The following is a 21,550-nucleotide window of genomic DNA, read 5'->3' as shown; positions in this document are numbered from 1 at the left end:
GCACCTTTCCCGTATACTGCAGGATCGCCCGACCGACTTCACAGCTGGAAAGCTCCTCGATAGGCTGGTCGGTCATTGCTGTCTATCACTTGCTATGTATGGTTTTTGATGGAGACAAAAGATAGATTACTCCTACCAGCACCAACAGCTTGCTACCCCGGCATCCCTGGTCGCCAACCCGTCGATTCTCTGGTTCGTACACACATCGGGCGGCACCCGCTGCATCTACTAGGATCAAACGTGACGAGCAATGACTCGTCCGCGTCGAGCTTACTCCTCTGCGTGCTAGGTGTGAAAAGTCTCCGAGGAGGATGGTCTGGGATGAAGCAAAGCAAAAGGCCTCGAAGCAAATGTGCCCTACACATTGTGCAAAAAGCTACAAGACGGTGCATTCACTCCCGGCAGTCCGGTTGACGATCTACTGGATCCGCTCCGCTGGCGCCGGTAGCATGGCCGCACCGTCAAAAAGCCCGGCGCCAAAAGTCTGTGCCTAGAGCCCAGCTGAGACGTCTAGGACTCTGCTCTCCGCGGTAGTATCAGCAAGAGGCTGCTTCAGTTTGGTTCTGGACTTGTGCTACGACCTTTTGTGACATGCTGCAAGCCGGCAGCAGGGTCTGGGTTCCTACGCGCTAACACCTGCGAACACGTAGCACGAACCGGAGATTGCGTTGTAACATAGCGATGGACGCATTCATGTCGCCAACGGGTTGACTCAGTATCAGCGCATCCTTTCGTCAATCATTCCGCCCGAAGGTCGAACATAGATAGCCTGCTGTCTAAAGCTGGGTTGGTAATTCGTCCGTGTCAGAGCCAACATGATTAGAAGTCAGCGGGCAGCTGAGCCTGCGTACCGTTTTTGTGGCTGTTCAGAGTCTGATGAGCATCGGTCGAGGCCTAATTCTTAGCAAACAGAGGCATTGGCGGTCCTGACCACCTCTTACTAACGTGCTGCAACACGTCTACGTCGGTCGCCCGCGTACCATCAACTATCGCGTCAGTCACCCACATAGCGCGATTTCCTCTACCGCCTGCAGATCTTCTCGCCGTAAGTCGCCCGTTTCCGTTTACGGTCCAGCACATGTAGACCGTATACGCAGTACCCACGCGCCCCCAGCATCAAGCGACCATCGCTTAGCATGCAGAACCTCAGCTTTTAGCACCCGTTTGCTAGGGTACTACAGATGCAGCACATACCCAAGAGACGAATGATTTCTACTTCTTCCGTCTACCTGTCATTCTTGTCTTATCTGTTTAACGAGAACTGTTAGATCTTTTGCATCGGCTTTCCGAGACCATGGACGAGGGACAGCCACCACCCGGCGACGTGGTTGCCCCTCTCACAGGCGCTCCACTCAAACGCCGACGGGCTGACTCGGAGAGTATCTCGTCGATCGAGTCTAAGTACGTTGCTGTCTTCTATTCTTGCAGTTATTTGCCACTCTGCGTTGTGACGTGGTCGTTGGGGCACCTGGGTAGATCCACTCGGCAGTCTCCAAGGATCAACAACGATTGCTGTAGCCTTACGGGTGATCAGCCACCAAATACCATCGCACGGCGTACAAAGCTGACGCCTATCTCGACAGTCGCTCTGTTCGCACATTAGCTTCCGACGATCTAGAATATTATCATGAAAATGGACGAACGTACGGCAATGAAACGTACTACCTACCATGCGTATACAAGCAGCATAACGACTTTGTAGAGCAGGATCGTTTGTCTCTGCAGCATGAAATTTTCGTCCGAGCACTTCATGGCAAGCTTACCACTGCGAAGTTACTCCCTACTACCCGAAGAATACTCGACCTGGGCACTGGACCAGGTCACTGGGCTGTTGCCATGGCGCGTCAATACCCGCACGCAGAGGTTGTCGGAATTGACATGACGGAATGGGATATAGACACCACCGAAGCCACGTTGGGCGATGCCAGGGTGACATGGGAGCTGGACGACCTTGACGTCTGGGGAAAAGAGATGGATGTCGACCAGCTGATCAACCAGCTCGCTACTCTAGATCTAGCCAATGAGTTGGCTAATCGGACTCCCATCGACGCGCTGAGGAAGCCCAAGTCAACGGTCGATCTCAGTCAGCAAGGAAGGGAGCCTACGCCCGAGGAGCATTTGACTATTGATCTCTCAACACTTACCCCCCAGCCTGAACCTGGCTGGCACTTTAGCGACTCCTTTGAGCTCATACATTTACGAAACATGAAGGGCTCTTTTACGCACTGGGAAGACGTATATACCGAGATTTACAAGAGCCTCTCACCCGGTGGATGTATCGAACTCGCAGATTGGGATCTAGGCCAAGTGCCCATGGGCCCAGGGGAGATCACAGCAGCAAACATACCCATGCCTACCCTACGGAAACTCTACGTGGCGTTCATGGAAGCATCATTCAAATCTGGCCGTCCACTCGGCCTTTTCTACATGCACCACACCTATCTCGAAGAAGCAGGCTTCGAAGACGTCCAGACGACCCAAGTCAACGTGCCAGTCGGGCAATGGCCAAAGGACGAAGCGCAGCGATCGCTTGGCAAGATGATGTTTGTGCTTGGTATGGAGATGTTTGAGCCGGTTTGCTTGAGACTGTTGACGCACTGGGGGAGTAAGACGAGGGTTTGGACAGCGGAGGAGTTGAGAGCTGATATATTGGTCGCGCAAAAAGAGATTTATGATTATGTTGAGCGGTCGGAACGGGGCGAGGTGGAGGGGTGGTGTGCAAGCTTCAAGTGGGTTACCGCTAGGAAAAGCTGGCACGCGGAGAAGTGACCTCGGGAGTGATCGGCTGATGTGTTTGTTGATACTCGCATATTTGGGGAAGGTAGTAATGTGGATTGGATGTCGGTATTATGAGGCACGACTGCTTTGTAGAAAACGTCTCCGCTATAATGCACATCGACTGATACCGCGCTTGCCCGTACCTCACCGACACAATGGGCTTTCACTTTACAGAACTCGTCCTTGAGTTTTTGAGTTTGCATCGATGACCTGCCAAGGAAGATGGAAAGGGAAGTCACCACCCATCATTCCCGTCGAGCACGGCAAGCACGCTGGTCGTACAGAAATCATCATGTTCGGAAGGTGGAGCCGTAGCAATGACATATATTAAAGTAACGACGCTGTAAGTTCGCGTTTGCAAAGCTTTCTACTCTTAAACGTCCAAAGATGTCTACAAACCTCTCAGTCAACGAGCTCTTCAACGTCAACGGCATGGTAGCCGTCATCACAGGAGGCGGAACTGGTAGCCCACCCACATACCAGACCCAACAGCACTCCTCTAACAACGCCAGGCATCGGGTTGATGATGGCCAAAGCCCTAGTAGCCAACGGCGCCCACCGCATCTACATCGTAGGCCGCCGTCCAGAGGTCCTCCACGCGGCCGCCAAAAGCATCAGCCCAGAAACCGTCATCCCGCTACCCGGCGACGTCACGTCACGCGAATCTCTTCTCTCAATCGCAAAGCACGTCGAGACCGAAACAGGCTACATCAACCTCCTAATCTGCAACGCAGGCATCATGGGCCCTAAGCCGCTCAAAGCAGCACCAGGATGCGCCGCGCCGTCAGTCGCAGAGTACGCAGCACACGCGCTCGAGACGCCCATGGCCGACTTTACCAACACGTATGCGGTGAACAACACGGCGGTATATTATACGGCGCTGTCCTTCCTCACGCTCCTCGACGCGGGAAACAGCAGGAAAACCGCGCACGCTGATGTCCGTTCTCAAATTATAACAACATCGAGTATCGGCGGTTTCTCGCGTTTACCCGGCGCGTCGTTCGCTTACAATAGCAGTAAAGCGGCTGTTACGCATATGACCAAGATGCTGGCTACGGCGTTTGTGCCTTACGGTATCCGTTGTAATGTACTTGCGCCGGGCATTTTCCCGTCAGAGCTCGCGATGGGCATTATTGGGTCGTTGGAGAAGGGACCCAATGGGGAGGTGGATAGGAGTGTTGTACCGGAGGGCAGGACGGGCAAGGAGGAGGATATTGCGGGCGCGGTGTTGTGGATGGCGGGAAGGGCTGGGGGGTATTTGAATGGGAGTGTGGTTGTGGTTGATGGAGGGAGGTTGGGTATGTTGGCTTCTACGTATTGATGTTGTTAGCAGGAAAGTATTGAGATGGGATGGTTTGTGTCTTGCATAGTCATTGTGGAATTCGAGATGGATATAGTCTAGGGACGGTGCATGGTGTTTTACGTTAGGCGTGTACCCTGAGTGACGCAAGCCGCCCCCACTAGCGCGTTTCTCCCTGCATTTGCGGAGTTGAAGACACACCTCCGAAGACGCTTGCTACACCTCGACTACCATGCGCGCGTGCTGACCACGCGACCATGCCTGCTCCAACACACAGGCTCAATTCCAATGAGCTGTTGAACTCGCCTGGTTTCCTAGGCGCGGCGGCGCGCTTCTGGCAGGTGAGCGAATTCACAATGAGGCGTGGTTTACGCATGGATAGAGATAGCTAACACACATCTGCAGCGCTCGTATGCCTCGGATTATGTTGGCATTGCCATTTTAGTATGCGGGTACATACTGGTGCGTAATCACAATACTAGAATGACCCCTCTCGGTTTCAACAAGAAAGCAAGACTGACAGACTAGACACAGATACAATTCCTCGCCGAGCCCTTCCACCGCATGTTCTTCCTCGACAACCTCGCCATCAACTACCCCCACGCAGAACACGAACGCGTCCCCGTCTCCTGGCTCTTCATCTACGCCGGCGCCGTGCCCCTCGGCGTCCTCATCGCCTGGGCCCTTGTCCTGCGCCCTGGAACGCACAAAGCGCACGTTACAATCCTCGGCTGGTTCATCAGCATGATCCTCACCATGTTCATCACCGACGTGATTAAAAACGCTGTTGGCCGTCCTCGTCCCGATCTCATCGCTCGATGCAAACCCGCTCCTGGCACGCCCGCACACCAACTCGTCACCTTTGACGTCTGCACCGAAACGAATCATCACGTTTTACACGACGGGTGGCGCAGTTTCCCAAGCGGACATAGTAGTTTCTCCTTCAGCGGACTCGGCTACCTCGCCCTCTTCATCGCAGGCCAATGCCACGTCTACCGCCCACGCGCCGACCTCGCCCGCGTCCTCCTCGCCCTCGCACCCCTGCTTGGCGCAGCGCTTATTGCGATTTCGCGTTGTGAAGACTATAGACACGATGTTTATGATGTTAGTGTGGGGTCGGTGTTGGGTATGGCTGTGGCGCATTATACGTATAGGAGGTATTATCCTGCTCTGAGGAATCGGGGGTGTGCGGAGCCGTTTCCTAATCCGGCGGATGAGAAGGGCTGGGGGAAGGTTAAGGGGGATGAGGAGAGTTTGAGGAATGCGGAGGAGTTTGAACTGAGTGATCTGGAGGAGGGGGATGAGGAGGGGAGGATGTTGAATGGACGGCGGTGAAGACACTTGAATTCACGTTGCACTCATACAAGAAAGAAGCTGAACAGGTCTACAGACTACATTAAGACAAAAGCTTGCAAAGTAGGTGACTCAACGTTAACGTTAACGTAGACTCTAGGGTGTTCAGTTTTTGCCTAGGTTGGTGTGAATGAGAAGTTGTGTTGAGATCTAGAAGGTGGTGTTTCTATCATGTCATGCGCAAAATTCAGGGCTGCGAGTCTTTCAAGGCTTTTATGTACCATTTAAGGCCCCTGCGCGTGTGTCAAGCTCCGAAGTTCGTCCAAAAGCTTTGTCCGTTCAAGCTTATACCGTTGCTTCTGTACATCATCCGCAGCAGATATGCCTCTTCGCTCTATCTGGTCAAGCCGGCGATTCTCTGCTTGATCTAACTCACTGATTAAGGTACGCATCTTGTCGGCGCGAGCCTGCGATGCGGTATTACTAATATCTACCGGGGTTGCTGTAGCTTATCGGAATGAACATAGAGGTATCAAGGGGATTTCCTTCTTACCTGCGGCCGCGTAAGTATAAAGGTCTATATTCCATTTTCGACAGCTAATTCTACGTCAGCTACGCAGCGGTGCTTGTGGTGTTTGTAAGTGGGAATCTTGGCTCGAGCAGTTCTGAGGTGCCACGTAGGTAGCTGCGACGGCGGGTGCCTGACTCAGTTCCGCATCGTGCATCATGATATTGGGTCGCAACAGCGCCGGTGTTATCTACATATCCCATCAGTGCAGATGAAGATTTGTAGGAAGCGAATGTTTTGAGGGGATGCATTGAACAGGATTCCTCAGTTTGAGTATGAATTAGACGCGGTAGCAGTACAAGGACCTTCCCTACATCATGACGCATGCCATGGCCACCAGGACGTGCACTAGCGCGTCCTGAACGCGTAGGACCCCTCCCAGGTTTTCTACTGATCATCAAAACCACGAACATCAATTCTCTTCTGATCTACTCTGAACGCGTATAGCCCATTCTTTTTGCAATTCCATCTGCAATGCCGTCAGCATCTGGTCGCCTATATCCTGCGAGAACTCTTCGCGAAGCCTCGACACGATGTTGTATGCTGCGTTGTGTCGCGGACACATAGATTCGGAAAAGCTACCACCGTCATCGTATCTTTCGGTACAATGGAATAATATCGTTGGGTCGAGATGGTTGAAGGGCGAACTGTCTGCATACTTGAGCGATAGGCATTTCGTCAAGATCAGTCTCATACCCTCTACGGACTTTAGGTAGGTTTCGATGGCAGGCTCGAAGCAAAGCGGTCGTTGACGGGCAAATTCTAGTACTAGTCCCGCAATGCCGGCGGCGATAGGAGTGGCACAGGATGTTCCTACCATTCTCTTCCACCCCTCATGTGGATCCTCAGAAGGAAGGTGTGTAGGGTACGCAGACCTTACTGCTTCGCCCAGGGCAGTAAATCTGGCTTTGTGGCTGAGTTGTGGAGGGTTGAACTTGGACGGGTTACCATGAACATCTGCTGCATCGACCGCGATAACTTCCAAAGCTCGAGCTGGATACGACATGCCGGCTTTCGTTCGGATGCCTTCGTTCGAGCTCGCCGCGAAGAGTAGAACATTGCTAGCTCTAGCACGTCTAATCGCCGCTCGAAGTTCGTAATCACTGTCCTCGTTCCAGCCTAGACTCATACTGATGATGTCGACCTTCTTCTTCTCGACAGCGTCATTGATGGCCTCCGCTACGTACTTCCTGTCGATTGCTTCGGTGCCTTCGCAGACCCTGTATACATACACGTCTGCGTACGGGCAGACAGTGAGGATCACACCGACAGCATGGGTACCATGGCCTTTGCTGTCACAGTTCCAGGGCAGAGACGGATCTAGCTGCTTTCCTAATTTCACTCGTGGACTCTTCATCAGATGCGGAACTCGGCCCTGGGTGGCGCTCTTAGCCACGCCACTGTCGAGTACAGCGATCTTTACGCGTCGTTCTGTCTTCTTCGCCTTATAAGAGTCGCCCTTATACCTGTCCAGCAGTACATGGGCATGGTCACGTAGGTCTTCGAACCAACCATCGGCTATGACTTCACTATGCATCGTTAACGAGACGTTTGATGTTTAGGGTACCTGGGGACTCACTCTTGGGCGCTCCAGTTCTGGATTGGCGCACTACTCATTTCGGAAATACTTCTCCTCAATGTGTTTACGGATGAGGCGCGCCTGTGTCTTACGTCTTCTGTCTGCACTACCCGCAAGCCATTTTGGCCTGGTTGGTCGTTGGAACGGATCTTTCTCAATCCATGGAGAGGGCCTGGATCATCAAAGTCTTGATGCCACCCACCGGGCACGAAGCTGTCCCTTGCATCGGCCTTGGACGTCTCTTGGTGGATGATTGGAACAGATTCAGATCGTACATGAGGCTGAGATTGTGTGTCGAACCATATCTCAGCGTCACGAGTACTGCTTCCTTGCTCTGGCTCTTTTCTCGACACGAAGGACTCAGAGATCGTTCTGGGCGTGATTGGAACACGCGGCGAAGCTGTTGGAACCAGCAGGTCTACCATCTGTTTGGTCTGCTTCCCTAGCCACGACATTGAGGTGCGAACTATTTGATCTGTCGCAGGTTCGTTGTTTATCCTGCTAGATTGACCTGTGGTTTGCTCAGAGTGCACTCCCGGTGCTGGAGATCGATTACTGCATTCCGGCAGCTGCTCCTTAGCCGAATTCTCGCGCTGCGCGCTCGATTGTGGGTGTGCATCTTCTGCTGGTGACACTGCTCGAAGGGACCTTTCCTTTCCAAGTGTTGTACTTTGCCACTCAACAGCAGAACTAGCGTTGCCCAGCTCTTCATTATGTGCCTCAAGCCCCTTCAGAGCCTTTGCAAGCGCATCCAACTGTTGCAATATGTTCTCCTCACCCGCTGGGTTTGCCGGGGGGATACTTTTCCTGGACACACGGTGAATCTCGGGTGGTGTTTGCTTAGACGATGGCTCTTCTGTAGTCTCTCTTTTTCTGGGGTTCACACTCGAACGTGAAGAGTCTTCCCTCGAGGAACTCTGGTTGTGTACAATGATCTCTATCGCAGGGGAAAACTTCACCTGATGTGTCGGACTCGCTTTTGCGCCGCTCACCGGCGTTGAGACCGCCTCAATCTTCGCTGGCAGAGCAGTGGTAGACTTGGGAAGAGTCGAACTTTCGCTTTTGCGGGATATCGCGTTCGGCAATACCTCACTCTGGGCTTTGTGTGTTGGTAGAGGTGGATGTTGCGCCACCGGTATCTCGGCTGGATCCGTCTTGGGGCTCTTCTTTTCGACCTTCCGGTGCTCGTCTTTCTTTTGACGATCTTTCTGTGACTCTGGAGGCTGCTTCTCCTGTTGTTTGGCTGAACCTTTTACAGTCTCCTGTCTCGTTTCTCTGTCTGCACCCAAAGGGTCCTGGGTTTGCGCCACTGGTGTATCGACTGGGTCTATTCTGGGGCTCCTCCTTCCCGTCTTCTGGTGCTCATCTTTTTCTTTACGCTCCTTTTTCGGTTCTGGAGGCTGCTTCTCCAGTGGTTTGGCTTGCGCCTTGGGCCCAGAATTCTTTTCGGACTCCCGTCTCGTTGCTCTGTCTGTACCCGAAGGCTCCCGGGTTTCTTTCTTGTCTGGAGTCTTCTTGTCTTGCTGCTTATTCGTATCTTGCCCACGACTTTTCGGTCTTGTGTTTTCTCCTTCCGGACGCTTCATCGGTTCCTCCCCAATCTTTTTCCGGTCTGCATTCTTCTTCTGATCCTCATTACGGCGATCTTTCTTCTCCGCTTTCGATGCCTCCGGCTTCTCCAAGGTTTTTTCTTCTCTTGTCCTTGAGCTTTCCGCTGCTGGTTGCTTCGCTGTCTCCTTCCCTTTCCATCTCTTCTCTCTTGCTTCTTGCATTGGGGTTTGCTCGGCTTGATGTATGTCTTTGGCTTTTCTTTTGGCCACCGTTTCTCCATCTCGCGCTGCTTGCCTACCTGGCTCTTTCTGTTTCTTGTCTTCTTCCTTTGCTTTGCGCGCTCGTATGTCTTTCTCGTCTTGCTTTCGTTTCGTCTCCTCTTCCTCGCGCGCTCGTACCAAGTCAGCCTGCTCTTTTTGGTCCGCAACCTCTCTAAGACGCTTCTGTTCAGCTATTTGTTTCTTCTCTTCTTCTTTCGCTCTGCGCGCTCGTCTGTCCTTTTCCTTCTGCTTCCTTCTCGCCTCTTCTTCCTCGCGCGCTCGTATCAAGTCAGCCTGCTCTTTCTGGTCTGCAGACTCTTTCAAACGTTTCTGCTCATCTATTTGTGTCTTGAGCACTTCTCTCCGTCTTCTCTCTTCCGCTGCCGCGGCAGCTTGCTGTCTTACCTTGGCCCGTTCTTCTCGGTCTGCAGCTTCTTGTAAACGTTCTTGCTCAGCTATCTGTGACTTTAGGAGTTCTTCTCTTCGCTTTCTCTCTTTCTCTGCTGCCGCAGCAACCTCATGCAGACGCTTCTGCTCAGCCACTTGCGCCTTGAGCACCTCCTCTCTCCGTCTTTTCTCTTCCACTGCCGCGTCAGCCCGCCGACTTGCTTTCAAGTTTTGTCGGTCGATATTGATTTTACAGGTCCGAACCGCGTCCTCTGTGTCTTCTAGATACTGTTGGTATTCGGGCGATGATCTGGCTTGGCAGTTTTTCAAATGGAGGATCTCCATCACCTCGCTGAATTTCTCCAGGGCGTCGCCGTACTTCTTCAGAGCGCTCAACTCTCTGCCTAGGTTGTATCTTACATGTACGGATTCAATGTGGTCTTTTCCCAGACTCGCCTCCGCTCTTTGCAAGGTCGTCATGTTCAGATTTATTGCTTCCATAATGTCGCGGTCTGTACCAAGTTCGTACATGGCCGCTGCAAGATCCACCCGGTCCATACATCTTTGTTCCGCCGACTTCGATATGATGTTATCTTCGACAACTGCCCGGAACTTTGTGATCGCATTCTTGTAGTCTTTGCTCTCTAAGTACGCCCGCGCTAATTGTCTTTGAGCCTCCAGGTGGTTTTCCTTGGACGCCCGTGCCGGGGCGCTAATTTCGCGAGAAGAACCCCGGTCCCGTCTGTAGCGCTCGAGCGTACGTTGCTCGTTCTCCAGTCCACACACAATCGCCTTCTGGAAGTCTCCAGCCTTCATAAGGCTTGCGGCTAGGCGTTCACGTATCTCCAAAGTCTTTTGATCAAGATTCCCGTAGTGTTGTTCGGCCAAATCGGTCGCTCTCTCCCACGCTATGACGACACCTGGGAGAGAAGCCTTACCTATATTTTTGGCTATAGCCTCAAGGCTTTCAGCTTCAGAACGGAGTTCGTTGATTCGGGCATCGAGCGTCATCTCAGGAGGGGAGGACCTTCGCCACTCCTCAAATCCGTCCTCGCGCCGTACCGGTAAAGTGTTGGCAATCTGGCATACAAAAAATAGAGAAGAGGTCGGATCCCTCCTTCGGTCGTTCCGCGTCGTCGATGTGTAATCGATCTCGAAGTTCTGCGGGCCGCCTCCCGATGTCATCCGGGCTGCGGCGCAGTGGGGGCTGAAAGATAGCTCGCCTGCATACCCAACCTAGGCCAAGCGGATATGCAGAAGTTCAGCGTAACGCCGGGTGTACTGACCGTTTCGAACAACCCCCCGCCTCCATTTTCGGCGCAGCCGTGTTTCGATAGCAGCCAGCCTTCTCATTTCGGCGCATCTTTGCACCTTGAGCAGGCTGTGTAGTTTCGACCTTTGTCACGATGCGAACTAGACTTCCCACATGCCTGTCCTGAAGCTTGCGCCTCGAATACAGTCATGGTTGACAGCACCGCCACCGGATTGCTCAGATCAATCACCGTCGCACGTCGTTCGTATACCTGAAGCGTTCCCAGCCGCTGCTCGCCGCTGGACCCCCACTGCAGCGACCGTCGAAGAGACTGGTCCCGTAAGCCCTACTCTTGCGCGACCATCTAGCGAAGTTATTGGAGGAGCTTTTGTGGGAGCTTTTCTTGGTCTACTGATTCTAATATTCCTGACATGGTGCTGTTGCTGCGGCCGTGGTCGTGGTGGTAAGGGTAGTAATACAGGTAGTGATAAAAGCTCTTCTACAACAAGCCCACCGTCATCCCCAAGAGCCCCGCTACCAGTTCCACCACCTGCTGCTCAAACTAGACCACCATTCAGTACCCGTGGTCTAGGTCCAGCGGCAACGTTACCGGTCCGTCCAGCACCCGGCCTACCACCTAGCTCAGCACATCATCCAAACCATCCTCGGGTCCCTCTTCATTACCATCAGCCAGTGGCACCTCCAACGATCCCTCCAACAACTCACCAAGCTGCTCCGACACATCACCCAGCTGATCAGCAGCCTCATCATACTCTTTATGAACCATCCCGAGCCACAAGACAGACGCGTAGACCAGCAGCAGCTTTCAACACAACACATGGTGGGAACCATGCCTTGGTAGTGCCGAGAACTGGCGGGATACCACGACCTCCGAGACACGATCGAGTAGAGCTTGAGTCCTTGCCGAGTTCCCTCGATGATCATCAAGAAAGGGTAAGTGTCCCCCTCTCAAATTTTGAATGCGAATGCTAAGCCAACACAGCCTGTCCCGCCGCGCACGCAAGGTATGCCGAAGATTCTGTTCATGAAGATATGATCAGTGAGATATCAGTCTCGATACCTTGGTGCCCAACATGAGTTTACTGGGTGCACACTGCTCGATGCAGTGAGCCCATCAGGATTGGACTGTTGGCTGCATTACTCAGCCCCGCTCGTCATGCATCCACACGCAACCCTGCATTACCATGCATGCTTCGACTCATGTCTAGTACTTCTGCAACTAGCGCCTCACTATATATATGGCGCCGGCCGGATTACCATCGCACACTCAGTCTGCCACAGCGTCACCACATCCTCCAATCGTCACTACATCACAACAGCACTCCCTCTCTCTCACCATCGCACAAAACATGCCCACCCCCAAACCTACATACTTCCTCACCCCACCACGTCCAAGTCCCCCCGACGGTCCCATCCGCCTCGGCGCCATCATCCCCTCCCCCTCCCAACCCGACGAGCCCCTGCACCTGCCCTCTCTCCCACCACAAACCGACACAAGCACCTTCACCGAACACAACTGGAGCGGCACATACAGCAAATCCTCTTCATCTACCTTCGGCATCTGGACCTCCTTCCTCGAAGTCGTGCTAGGCGCGAGCCTAGACCTAAGCATCAGCCACGACAAGTCCACGCAGCAAACCTGGCAAGTCGAGAAAATGACAACACAAACTTTCCAACCCAGTCGCGCGTTTCTGGAAGACGTGGTGAGCCATGAAGACGTTAGGGATTACATAACGCAGCACCGGTTCAGAGAGAAAATCTACATCATAACGGGTGTTATGATAGCGTCGTCAACTACGCTTTCTAGGGAACGGCTCCAGGAAAAAGGCGTCTATGTCCATGCTGGAGTGGATGCGACAGCGTGGTCTGGCGTACCGATTTCGGTGGGACCGGAGGGGAATTGGAAGAGGAAGAGCGGGACGAGCGAGCAGAGTACGAGGGCGGAGGACTTTGTTTTTGCGTATAGGATAAGGGAGGTTAAAGTGAAGAGGAAGGGAGGGGTCAAGTCGGATAGGCTGTTTGATAAGGGTGCGTTGTTTGATACGCAGGTTAGGAGGAAGGTTGAGGACAAGGGTGAGGTGGTGGTGGATGGCTTGGGGGAGGAGCCGGATGTGGATGATGTGGAGTTGGAGAGTAGGGAGGTGAGGCAGAGGGTTGGGGATGACGGGGAAGAGGAGGATGTTGTTTGTGTTTTGCCGGAACCGCTGGACTGAATACGTGGGGGTGTATGATACGTAAGCGCAAATAGAGGAAAGTGGAAACTGCTGACAGCACCCACGGTAATACTGGTAACTGTCTAATATGGCCGAAGCCAAAAGGCGTCACTGCTACACGATCGTACATGAACCGCCACCTCCTTTCAGTCCTCTCCGAACGCGACTTCTGCTCCTTTCGTCATTGCAGAAGGTCGCTGGTATAAGCTCCCGAAATGCATGCAAGTCTCCCAAGCGGTGGTATCCTCAATGCCCCCAACCAGTGTTTTACGCCGTAGATAGATGGTCATGAAATGCAGCCTCCCCCAAACGCCTCGCGCTAAGTTTCCTTGACAAATTAGGAAAGAGATGAGTGTATGATGTAGAGAGCTTCACTTCATCAGCCTACGCAGAATGCCCGCCACGTGGCGCAACGGTCCGCAACGGTCCGCAATATTGTGAACGGCCTAAGTGGATGATGTGCTACCTCGTCTGGTCCCCGTTATTCTGCCCTGCGATCCCGAGGTGGTATTAGCGGATGAACAATACTCATACATGAGTGGAAGATACAACAAGAACGCGCAACATGTAATTAAGGGGAAGAAGAGCCCAGGTAGGTAGGGTAGGAGGAAGTACCCTGTCCAGGATAGCTAGGCCGCGAAGCAGGCTGTGCTGGTCGATAGGATTGATACCCATGGCGTGGTGGAGGTGTAGATGGAGGCCGGGAGTAATCAGAACGCATGCTGGCAGACCCACTATGGTAGGTTGGTGGCAGTGGACGACTATGGGCAGAGTGACTGCCGAGGGGAGGTAAATGATACCGACGGGGCGGATCAGGAAGGCTATTGGGGGTAGTGTACGCTACCTTTTTCGTTGGTCTTACTGGCTCATCATCATCGCTCAAGGTCAGATCCACTACTTCGGATTTTCTCTTCTGGCCAGACCGGGGGGCTGTGGATGTCTCGCGAGAAGGCAGTGGAGGGGTGCTGAGCGAAGTGGGTGTCGGCGCAGCTTCGGTCTTGATGGCCTGTATACGGTAATCTGGTATCTCGATGAGGTCATCATCACTATCGTCATGATGCCCATTGTGCCCGTTTTGTTTGGGCTTCTCATCCTTTTCGGTCGACCATTGTCCGCTTGGCTGGATGGTGACCTGGTCCGTGTTCTGGGCCTTGTTGAGGATTTCCTCAACGTACTGGTCGACGGCCAAGCCTTCGTATGATATGGTCTTGCTGCATATTGGGCATGTCCATGTGGGAGCTTGCTCCTGGAGCTGCAGAAATGAGTCGGCGTCAAAGCATTGATTGTGTGTGCACACAGTCGACCTGCATGGGGTGACAATGCGCAGGGTAGAGATTGGGTCCTTGAGCGACATGACGCTGGAGCCAACTTCGATGTCGGGGTCATTGGCCTTCTTCATCACTGTTACAATATTAGTCATGTGAGGGATATTAGCTGCCGAGGGCCACTACATACTCTCATTGAGCACAGACTGCCTCGTGATGACGTGGCGCTGCTTGATGCGCTGTGTGAGCTCGTCGACTGAGTACTTCCTGACCAAGTAGACGAAGAGGTTGTACTTCTGCATTGCGAGTTAGCTCAGAGTCACGTTTGGGGAGCTGATGGGATAAGAAACCTCCGACCGACTTGCCTTCTGAGTCAGGGCGTAGGTGATGAGGATGCTGTTGCGCTGGTTGGCGACCTTGGTGCGGACGAAGTCGGTGATGTCGGCGGGGCGCGTAGAGCCTGGCTTGTTCTTCAAACCCTTGTAGTTGGCCTTTACCTCGTCGTCGTTGACCTTGACCTCAATTTGAGATGGGAATGCGATATCGAGACGCGAGAAGGGCGCTAATGGCTGTTCGAGCGCAGAGAAGAGCAGCAGGCGCAAAGATGGGTCTGTCTTTAGGCGTCCGGACTGGCTTTCGTTGAGGGTGAGGTTACGCGATATGGTGGCACGGTGGGTCGGCGAAGCGTCCAGAGACATGTTACTTAGTATCAGCTCGCGAATCTCAAAGAAAGGGCTCTCCTTGAAGAAATAGGTCGGGCGTGGCGGCATGGGTGGCTGCTGGGGCTGCTGGGGCTGTTGGTATGGCTGGTATGCGCCGTTGCTTTGGTAGCCGTTGGCCATGCTGTACCCGTTCGCGATGGGCGGAGGGGGCTGCGAGTACGAGGAGGCGACGGGACTGCTCGTGGCTGGTGGAGGCGCTTCGCCGTGGTGTTGCACGCGGTATTGCAGTCGCCGCAGCAGGTCGGTGTCGCTCCTAGCAACGGCATTGGCGATGACTGGGGAGGGTGAAGTTAGCAGGTGAGCGGCGACAGCAAGCCGTGTTGCTGGGAGCGGAGATACCTACGGCCAATGACGCGCGCTTGCAGTGCGGCCTTGTTGCCCGTCTGCGAGGTGCCCTCCTCTTTGAGAATCTTTTTGAGGTCGTTGTTGATGAGTGTCTTGGAGCGCTCGGTGATGGTGGCAGCCATCTGCTGCATGCTCGTCGCCATGGTTTTGTGCCGTCGCGGTGGAGAGGCTGGCGGTGTTGGAGAGGGAGGTCAAGGGCTACCGGTTCAGTTTTGCTCGCGAAGGCATCTGGGGCGGGCTATCTCAGGCACTCTCTCTCGGGCGGGTGACGTAGGGCGAGGTGAAGGCAGCGAAGGGCGATATCCGGCTGTCTGAGGTGCAGTCGAGTCGGACGGGCGTTGGTCGCAACTTCCCAAAGCCCCCGGCGGCAATGCAGAGCGAGCAGGACAGGCGGGCGGGACAGTCGCGGAGCAGCAAACAGGCGAGCAGAGGCCGCAATGCGACTTTTCTAGTATTCGGCCGTCGAGGTAGGCGGCGGCTCTCGCGGCGAGCGCATCTCCAGCTGGGATATACCGAAGTCAGCGTCACCTGCAACTAGGCGAAGAACGCGACCAGGGCACGGGCCGGCCTGGCTTGATACGCCAAACGCCTTGCCACCAAAATTCCTCGAACTTTTCCCCACCAGCCGCCGCCGACGTGACCAAGACACACGCCCAAACACCCATTCACCCACACATTCCCCGTCACTCTCTCTACACAATGGCCAAAGGCGCACGCGCAAGCAGCAAAAAGGCGAACCGCACCAAGCTGCGCGCCCGAGTTTTCGGCCCCGTCGAGCAGGCACGCGCCGAGCGCCTGCACGCCAAACTTCTCGAGACGATTGCCCAGCCCAAGCCCGAGAGGACTGAGATGGAAACCGAAGAAAGTGAGTCGCCCAGCCGTCTCCCGCCATATGCACCTTCTAATCATGTCCCAGCCAACACCACCGACGATGCCGCCAAGGAGGACTTGCCCAAAGGTTCGTCTCTGCTTACTGTCCCCATGCCACGCTCCCTATCCGATCCCTCTGCAAGTCCACTCGACCCCGCAGAAGAGGACTGCGAACTCGGGAATCTGTGTTTCCACTTAGGCCTGTGTTCAGACATCCTGGGCTTCACCGATGACGGCCATCTCAAATTCGCCTTTGACCCGCTTCCTCCGCACTGGTAGAGTGAGAATCAAGGGCTAACTTTGACTTGCTAGATATGGACGTCGACGGCACCGCCACCTCTGCGAAGAGCTCGAGCTCGCGCAAGACCAAGGACAAGAGCCAGACCCGGAAACAACTGCGACGCAAGCCCCAGAACAAGGTCTCCTTCCCTACTTCACGAGGTAAGGGCGCACTGAAGCCCAATGGTGGACGTCCCAGCGGCCCCGGCCGTATCGGCAAACGACGAGCATGATTTCCATCCACGTATACTGGCGTTGTTTCATTGCATTTTCCGGCGTTTAAAATATTGCTCTACAAGTCAGAGCTATGGTTTGGAGGATACCATGTCCATGAGGACTTGCTTGAACAGTTTCGAGAATGTACATTTGTACATGCAGCAATCTGTTGACTGAGATTGCAGTCAGTCTAATTTAAACTGCAGTGATTCAGCTGTTAATATTCTTCCTTATTTGCGCTTGCCGTGCTGAACGTATTTGTACTTCGCACCTTCCTTACGTGATGCGCTAGGCCTGATATAGTGTATCTGCTTGGCGAAATATCCCACCTGTCGCGCCTGCCTCTCTGTTCTTCCGTCGCTGCAGTCAATAGAGAATCGGAGGAGGGCGAATGGACGACCTCGACCAAGCGACTGTGAACGATGTAGTGAAAGCTCCGAAAAGCATACCCTGGCTACACTCTTATGGCAGATAAAGCGGTGCTATTCATCTTCAATGAGCGAGATAGCAGGAGAGAAGGGTACGAACGTGACTTGGAACATCTCTATTGTGCTTTGCAACATAGCACGTCTGGATTTCCCTTGCTTCTATATATCTGCAGGCAGCCCAGGGTCGAAATCCACGTCTCCCAGCACGCCAAGCAGTCCCCCGAAAAGACCTTCGTTGATGCTCTGCAGTGTCCAGTCATCAAGCGCCTCCGCATCGTTCGACAAATCAAGGAACGACCACCGATTGTCCCACTCCGTGAGTGATGACTGTGTCTGGTCAGCTACCTGAATAGACAGCATCTCCTCAGCCAACGGGATATCGGAGGCTAGCCTGCGCTGTAGGCTGATGGTGCCAAAATACGGTAAGTGAAGCTGCAAGACCGCCTTCTCAGCGTCCATGAACTGGCCATCAAACTCCGTCGCCATCCCATCGTCTGTCTCACTAGCCGAAGTGTTGTAGCCAGTCCCATTTGCCGATGCCGCTTCGGCGTCGAGAAGATACTGTATGATACTCGATAGCTTCGTGGCGAGAGCATCGTCGCTCCTCTCCCCCAATACCTTGACCGTTCGCTCCATCAAAGCGCGATCGCTCGGACGGCTATGATCGAAAAGTGCTTTGTGCCGAATCATCGATTGGTTCTGCGAATCGATATGGGCCAAACACAGCACCATGAGGGCGACGAAAGCCAGACAGTCGACTCCTCTGCAATAATACGGACCGCGTTTCCACTTGCGAAACGCGATATATCGACTCATGATTTCGCGGGCAGCATGCACAGCTGTCGCTTTACTTTCTTCGCACCTATCGTCGCCCGACGAGCGAAGGACATACGGTAGATGCAGGCGTATAACGAGGTAGAAGTGCGACAGCTGATACATATTCCTTGTAACCTCATGCATTGGGTCCGAATCGCCCCCGTCCTTGTTGTCAAAGTCTCGAATAAGCCACCAGTCCGACGGCATCAGCTCTGTCACCTCCTTGAACAAGTCGTCAATTTCCCGGACCCTTTTCTCCGTAACATCGCGCGGCTCTCCTACTTTACGCGCCAATATACGATCGCCAATGACGCATTGCAGCCTCGCGATGCGGTCCAGCGGATGGCACTTTGCTATAACTTCAGCGCTCAGCCCGACTGTCTGCAGCGAAGACTGCGGCAGCCCCAGTGTCAACGAGAGGTAGCGATCCATCTCCACAATACGACAGCACAGCTGGTCTGGATCGAGGCCCTCGCGCGTCTTGGGATCCATCACCTTGATAGAAGCTCGCTTAGCATTACCACGATGCAGACCCAACATCTGCGCTACGGCAACGGCGCGGCGCACAGTCAGCCACGCGCGGTGCAGGTTCCCAGCGTAGTTCTGGGTGATGGCTTCGATCATGATGCATTCGACGCCCTCGACAGAGGCGGTTAGCTCGTCATTGGATGTCACCAGCCGTGTTGCTGTGTCCATGGCATGTGCCATGACTTTACTGAGATGCTCACGCTGGCTTCTGGGTATACAGTCATCGGATAGTGCGCCCTGCACTATGTTGCTGAGTAGAAGGAGTTTCCGCGCTATCAGTACTGGATGCGATCCTGGTGGTGGTAGCTGCAATATCGTTCGTGGGCTATCTGGAACCTGGTTCATCAGATTGGCAGAGGATGTCGTTAATTTCATGTGCATGTGCGTGGAGATGCTGACAGGTAGCTTGCAGATGTAGTCGATATCTTGGGCTGTGGGCCATGCTGCGACGAGGTCTCGCGATATACCAGTGTATATATCGCCAAGTGCTTGTTCTGGTTGTTGCGATAGATCTGTAATCGATGATGTGGTTTCTGTGGAGGTGGATGATGTGATGTTGATGTTTCTTGTGTGATCCTTGTGAGTGTCAGAGATGGATGTAGCATAGAACACAGCACGCTACACATACTATTGTGCTCCTCAGTCTCTCCAGGACTGCAGTTCCCGGATACTCGTCAGCAATGTCGTGGCGCCTGTCTGTCGACGATCCAATAAGTCGCTCAAGCAACGTCTCCACCCGACCCAAACGCGTCTCTAATCCAGCATCTCCTCTCTTGTTCTCATTCGGTTCATCCGCAAACTCCTGACTAACACAGTCTGTCTTGCGTCGCACGCAGTTACTACATTTGGACTTGGTAGGTGATGCCCAGATACATCGGACTTTCCGTTTCTTACACCCCCAGCAACTTTGAGTACCTTTACGTACTTTACGCCGCTTCGCCGCTCTTTCATCTTCATGGGAGTTGGTTTGAGGTGACGGGGAGGGGGACGGGTGCATATTCGATTGTGTGTTGATGGAGGTTGGGGAGGGAAGTGACAAGAGTGGCTGGTGCAGTAGGGCAGTGGTGTTCGGCCGAAACCTCGGACGAAAGCTCCGGACGGGTTACACAGTAAAGAGAGTACATTGTTCGCTATTAGAAACTTACTACTGCTGCAGTTAGTCTACGCCATCGCATTACCCCGAAGACCGGCTGCGCAACATGGTTCATTCGACTGTCTTATCACGGCTTCCCCTCCCATGCCTTGCGCAAAAACGTCCTCACATCCGTGAACTCATAATCGGGCAACAATCGGTTCCATTCATCTCCCACATCGAAGGCACCTGCCCCAAAAGCCTTAGTGAAGCCAATCAGTACCATTTTTGCCATCTCCCCAGCCATCGCCGGTGGGACGGCATTATGTTCAAATTCCGGTAACCAGGAGGCAGTCCAGTTCCCGTTTTTCAAGTCCTCGTTGGAGAGTCTTTCGATGGCAAAGGGTCCACCTGTGATATCTTATTAGTAAACAAGCAGACAGCGGCACGGCTCATCTGAGCTGGAAGAAGGCGAAGGACTGACCTCTTATTTCTTCGCCAAGAGCAATGAGCTCCTTGATGGAGATGCGCGAGCCTCGAATGCCGCCCACGACCGGCCATTCGCCCTCGTAATCGATTGCCCGCGCGACAACGCCGGCGAGATCTTGTACCGTAGTCAAGACGATGGTATCGTCATCCCCGCCTTCTCGCATGATGGCCCTACGATTCTCGAAATCGTAAATCATCCGGAGCGGCGTGAGATGTTTGGCTGACTTGTATGGAACGGTTAAGTAGTTGGAAAAGAGACCAGGCTGGAAAAGAGTGTACTCGATGACTTTTCTGTCTTTGTTGATCTCGGCTAGGTATTCGCGTATCGTGTCCTTGAACGAATACCACGGCGTGTGCTCTAAGGTAGATCTGGATCATGGTTAGCAAGCGCAGAAGAGTGGGCGATTGCAATGACTTACGAGACCCATTCGCTGGGTACGAAACGCTTTACACCAGCCCTGATTGAGGCATCGATGAGATTCTTCTGGAAGGTAACCCCTTGTTGCAGGTCCAGTGGCGCGATGAAAGATAGTACTACGTCTACGCCTTGTAGATGACTAGTCAGTTCAGCCACGTCTTCGTAGTTGGCTTTCACTAGTTTGACGGGCGAGTCGGTTGTCTCGGCGGGGACATCCTGGAAGATGTGTCAGAATCAAGTAAGGTGAGAGACACGTGGTAATGACCTTGCGTGTGAAAACCACAATCTCGTGCTTCTTCGTGGCGAGAAGAGCATCGATGCACTCTTGCCCTACGTCTGAAAAGATGTTAATTCATCCCGTCGGTATGATCCGCGGGAAACTTACTTCCAGCACCGCCTGCGATTGCGATTTTGACCATATTGGACAATGGGGACGTGTTCGGTGGAATGGATAGAGACACGGGATTGGTGTTAATTTGATTGAAAGGATTCGTGTTGCTAAGTGCTTGTGATGACATTTGTACCGCCATGTTGTTTCTCTTATACGAGAGGGAGGGCCGAGTTTTCGGCCGAATGGTGTAGTGACTCGCTGGTGCGTAGTTGGTCCCCCGAAAACTCGGTGTAATGATTGCAAGACGAACTAGCGAGTGTATGCTACTCGTCAGTAATCAATATACTCCTAACGGGGGATAGTCGCTTCGTTTTCAGGTTCGATGTTGATCAACATCCTTCGTATCCTAGCAAACTCCCGCAACTGGAGAGTGGAATGCCTCTCTTGGACTCGGGGTTACAGCACAGTTGCTCCGATCGAACGTTCATGGTCTCACAATTCACTCCGAGGTCCGCTCGAGAAGCTGCGCAACAATGGCGCTGCCAGAACCCGCTGTGAGTGCTTTGCAC

General features: G+C 53.5%; 8 protein-coding genes across 8 annotated transcripts; 5 read left to right on the top strand and 3 right to left on the bottom strand.

Annotated features, from left to right (window-relative positions):
• Positions 1-1,294: 1,294 nt before the first annotated feature.
• On the top strand, positions 1,295-2,769 carry J4E79_006094 (uncharacterized protein; the record flags this gene model as incomplete). Its single annotated transcript, XM_049354968.1, has 2 exons — positions 1,295-1,401; positions 1,584-2,769. 2 exons carry the CDS (start codon positions 1,295-1,297, stop codon positions 2,767-2,769), a joined length of 1,293 nt encoding a protein of 430 aa, XP_049210364.1.
• A 396-nt stretch (positions 2,770-3,165) lies between these two features.
• J4E79_006093 (uncharacterized protein) lies at positions 3,166-4,099 on the top strand (the record flags this gene model as incomplete). Its single annotated transcript, XM_049354967.1, has 2 exons — positions 3,166-3,241; positions 3,291-4,099. The coding sequence occupies 2 exons, from the start codon at positions 3,166-3,168 to the stop codon at positions 4,097-4,099; spliced, it is 885 nt and encodes a 294-aa protein (XP_049210363.1).
• Positions 4,100-4,335: 236 nt separating this feature from the next.
• J4E79_006092 (uncharacterized protein) lies at positions 4,336-5,413 on the top strand (the record flags this gene model as incomplete). The annotated part of the gene is made up of 3 exons (XM_049354966.1): positions 4,336-4,419; positions 4,484-4,540; positions 4,607-5,413. 3 exons carry the CDS (start codon positions 4,336-4,338, stop codon positions 5,411-5,413), a joined length of 948 nt encoding a protein of 315 aa, XP_049210362.1.
• A 938-nt stretch (positions 5,414-6,351) lies between these two features.
• Positions 6,352-10,901, bottom strand: J4E79_006091 (uncharacterized protein; the record flags this gene model as incomplete). Its single annotated transcript, XM_049354965.1, has 3 exons — positions 6,352-7,468; positions 7,519-9,788; positions 9,846-10,901. The coding sequence occupies 3 exons, from the start codon at positions 10,899-10,901 to the stop codon at positions 6,352-6,354; spliced, it is 4,443 nt and encodes a 1,480-aa protein (XP_049210361.1).
• A 1,437-nt stretch (positions 10,902-12,338) lies between these two features.
• On the top strand, positions 12,339-13,202 carry J4E79_006090 (uncharacterized protein; the record flags this gene model as incomplete). Its single annotated transcript, XM_049354964.1, has 1 exon — positions 12,339-13,202. The coding sequence occupies one exon, from the start codon at positions 12,339-12,341 to the stop codon at positions 13,200-13,202; it is 864 nt and encodes a 287-aa protein (XP_049210360.1).
• Positions 13,203-13,936: 734 nt separating this feature from the next.
• Positions 13,937-15,677, bottom strand: J4E79_006089 (uncharacterized protein; the record flags this gene model as incomplete). The annotated part of the gene is made up of 5 exons (XM_049354963.1): positions 13,937-13,963; positions 14,065-14,603; positions 14,658-14,763; positions 14,818-15,464; positions 15,533-15,677. 5 exons carry the CDS (start codon positions 15,675-15,677, stop codon positions 13,937-13,939), a joined length of 1,464 nt encoding a protein of 487 aa, XP_049210359.1.
• Positions 15,678-16,233: 556 nt separating this feature from the next.
• Positions 16,234-16,916, top strand: J4E79_006088 (uncharacterized protein; the record flags this gene model as incomplete). Its single annotated transcript, XM_049354962.1, has 3 exons — positions 16,234-16,399; positions 16,451-16,492; positions 16,717-16,916. 3 exons carry the CDS (start codon positions 16,234-16,236, stop codon positions 16,914-16,916), a joined length of 408 nt encoding a protein of 135 aa, XP_049210358.1.
• Positions 16,917-17,486: 570 nt separating this feature from the next.
• J4E79_006087 (uncharacterized protein) lies at positions 17,487-21,069 on the bottom strand (the record flags this gene model as incomplete). The annotated part of the gene is made up of 7 exons (XM_049354961.1): positions 17,487-19,247; positions 19,300-19,473; positions 19,934-20,154; positions 20,228-20,601; positions 20,652-20,866; positions 20,916-20,986; positions 21,036-21,069. The coding sequence occupies 7 exons, from the start codon at positions 21,067-21,069 to the stop codon at positions 17,487-17,489; spliced, it is 2,850 nt and encodes a 949-aa protein (XP_049210357.1).
• Positions 21,070-21,550: the final 481 nt, after the last annotated feature.

Source organism: Alternaria viburni (genome assembly GCF_023758015.1).
Source record: "Alternaria viburni strain BMP 2772 chromosome Unknown scaffold_12, whole genome shotgun sequence".
Taxonomy (NCBI): Eukaryota; Fungi; Ascomycota; class Dothideomycetes; order Pleosporales; family Pleosporaceae; genus Alternaria; species Alternaria viburni.
The sequence above is the reverse complement of the archived record's forward strand: the minus strand, read 5'-3'. Positions and strand labels throughout refer to the sequence as shown.